Source organism: Penaeus japonicus, unplaced genomic scaffold (genome assembly GCF_977035675.1).
Source record: "Penaeus japonicus unplaced genomic scaffold, GWHDUDI00000001_assembly GWHDUDI00000003, whole genome shotgun sequence".
In the NCBI taxonomy this organism is placed as follows: Eukaryota; Metazoa; Arthropoda; class Malacostraca; order Decapoda; family Penaeidae; genus Penaeus; species Penaeus japonicus.
Window position 1 is genome coordinate 37,215,250 of NW_028234405.1, and position 2,500 is coordinate 37,217,749.

Genomic DNA, 2,500 nt, shown 5'->3' on the forward strand with positions numbered 1-2,500 from the left:
TAACAGTATACAACCAGCTACTGTACACGATCCTACCAAGTCCGACTCGATCCTTCCAGGAATATCAGACAAAGGCGTTGTGAGTCAGGGAACAGTATGGTGCGAAACTTGGGTTCCTCGTTCGACTTCTCGTATCACCAGTAACAAGGTTCTTGTCACGCTGAAGGACTGGCTCGTTCTGATCTTCAACGCCCACGTAGAGGAACCACCAGGACGAACTGTAGAGGCAGCCACGAAATCCCTACAAGCAATCTTTAGGCCTCAGTTTGATAATATATCCAACTTTATAATGGATCCAATATCTGTTGTCAAGAGAGAGAGTTTGGATGGATCAAAAATTTTTGCCAATTATAGTTTTCATCTGCACATACCTAAATCGGAATTAGGGTTCGATGACTCAAGACACTTTCAAACAAAAAGTACAACATACACCGAAATTTTCATGAAAAATCATAGACGTGGATATCTAAATTCATCACATGTAGCTTTTCCAACGTTTTGCCTCAGGCACAAAGAAATTCTAAAAGATGGGAGAGAAATAGAATGGCCTTTTACGGAAGTTGGTTACGTTTTTCCTAAAAATTGGAAGTGCAGAGTCAAATATGGAAAGCTATCCCCTGGGGTGTGCATGTGGAACTACACGCATGGGGCACGGATTCAGTTCGACCCATCGGAGTGCACGTGGACTGACCTCTGCCCAGAAGGATATAGGACCGCAGCCAAGAACTACTGTGTTTCAATCTCAACGCCTAACACCTGGGATATTGGGTTCAGTGCAACGTATAAAACTAGTCGTGAAAACAGCGTTCTCGATAAAACTGACTTCATGAAGCGTATCAGCAGGAGAAAATCTCTCTATGAGGTCGTCCAGACACTATTAAATCAGAGTGAATCTGGCAGCAAGATATGGCTGCCTACAAGACGGAAACGCCTACTTAGCCCTTTGTTGTTTATGGGCCCTAACAAGACCGAATTTACACTGGTCCCCAAGAAACCCATCTCGTGGGAAAGTGGACATCCTCGTATTGATGGTGAATGCTTGGCTCTGGACACTAGCAGAAATTCACTGCAGACTTTAAACTGTAATGCACATCTTCCTTTTGTAGCCGTGGTTGAGAGTAACTTCCTTACAGAAAGGATTAACAGATGGCCTTTACTTGTCAAGGAAAGCAAGGAAAGCCCCTCGTGCCCTCCAGGATGGAATACTACTGTATTTAAAGGTAAATATGAAACTTGCTTCAAGTTGTTCACGAGCAATAAAAATCTGACATGGCCTGAAGCCGGGCAGTTTTGCGAAGATCTAGAAGCACAACTACCAACACCTAATGTAGGATTTCTGGACTGGGTATATCGCCAGCATTTGTTTATGAATAAGGTAGCAAATGTTTGGATGGGCGTAGAATGGAGAAACGAACGCCTTCTCTACAATGGTTCCGAAGAGAACCTAAACTGGATGGCTGATACAGACTACTCACAACCTTATGGCGTTCTTACACAGAAAGGTTGGAAACTTCAGGGAAGAAATGAAGCTAAACGTGAAATCCTTTGCCAGAAAATATCAACCCCCAGGATAGCTATGCAGCTTCAAGTCCATGAGCCAAAGTCTATAGGTTCACAGACTATGTGTATTGACGCAGAACCTCAGAGCCTCTTGGTTGATGGAGATTACATTAACCCGCGTTGCTATGTTAATGGTGAATTTATTCATCATGAGCGTATGGAAGATTCTGGTTGCCAATATGAGCTGAAATTAAGTGGTCAAGGTTACTACCAATGCCAGGCTTGGGCTCATCCACCTTTCTCTTTTGTTAAGTCAAATGTCATTCTGCACAGGGACCCTGCAACATTCACCTTCGTCATCACTCTCTTCCAGGATAAGCCTTACATACCTCGTCGTCACGACAGTTCATTCTTATTGACGAATAGATCAAACAGGGATTCAGATACTTGTGCTGAAGTCTTCATGGCAAACTTGAGGAGTACTGACTTAACTGATGAATTTCGATTCACCGATAAAAATTTCTTCTATTTTCCCTCTCCTGCTGAGATGAAGCTTCTGCACAACTTTCACCTTGAGTGTGAGATCAAGAACACAAATAAACCTATCATGACAGAAAAGAAGTTGTTGAAGACTCTGCACGAAATGCTTCCTTTGGGAAAGACCTTCTCTGACTGCACACTTTTGGACCTCCTCAGTACACAGGGATGTTTGAGAGATGTCACAGAAGATTTTGCTTCGGGCAGTCCTAAACAGCTCACATGGCCCTCAACGAACGGCAATGCGATTGTACTTCCTGAACAACTATGCATTACAGCTGAAGGAGAGCCTGTTACACGAGAATGTCTTGGAGATTTCTTTGTAGGATACTATTGGGGTCCTCCGTCGAATAACTGTACAGGCGATCCTTCTTATATTACTCAAGAACTCTGGAAGATTAGCATAAACCCCCAAAACCTAAATGAATCATCTACACTGACCAACCTGACTGCCAACAGCACT

The 2,500-nt window shown here is 43.3% G+C and overlaps 1 protein-coding gene across 2 annotated transcripts in view; it reads left to right on the plus strand.

Moving 5' to 3' along the window:
* The window catches only part of LOC122251190 (uncharacterized), a 15,055-nt gene that overhangs the window by 10,257 nt on the left and 2,298 nt on the right, over positions 1-2,500 (plus strand). For both annotated transcript variants that reach the window (XM_043012908.2, XM_043012907.2), the window contains exon 5: positions 1-2,500. This exon is cut by the window's left edge and continues 26 nt beyond it; it is cut by the window's right edge and continues 2,298 nt beyond it. In XM_043012908.2, the coding sequence (XP_042868842.2) occupies positions 1-2,500 (2,500 nt within the window).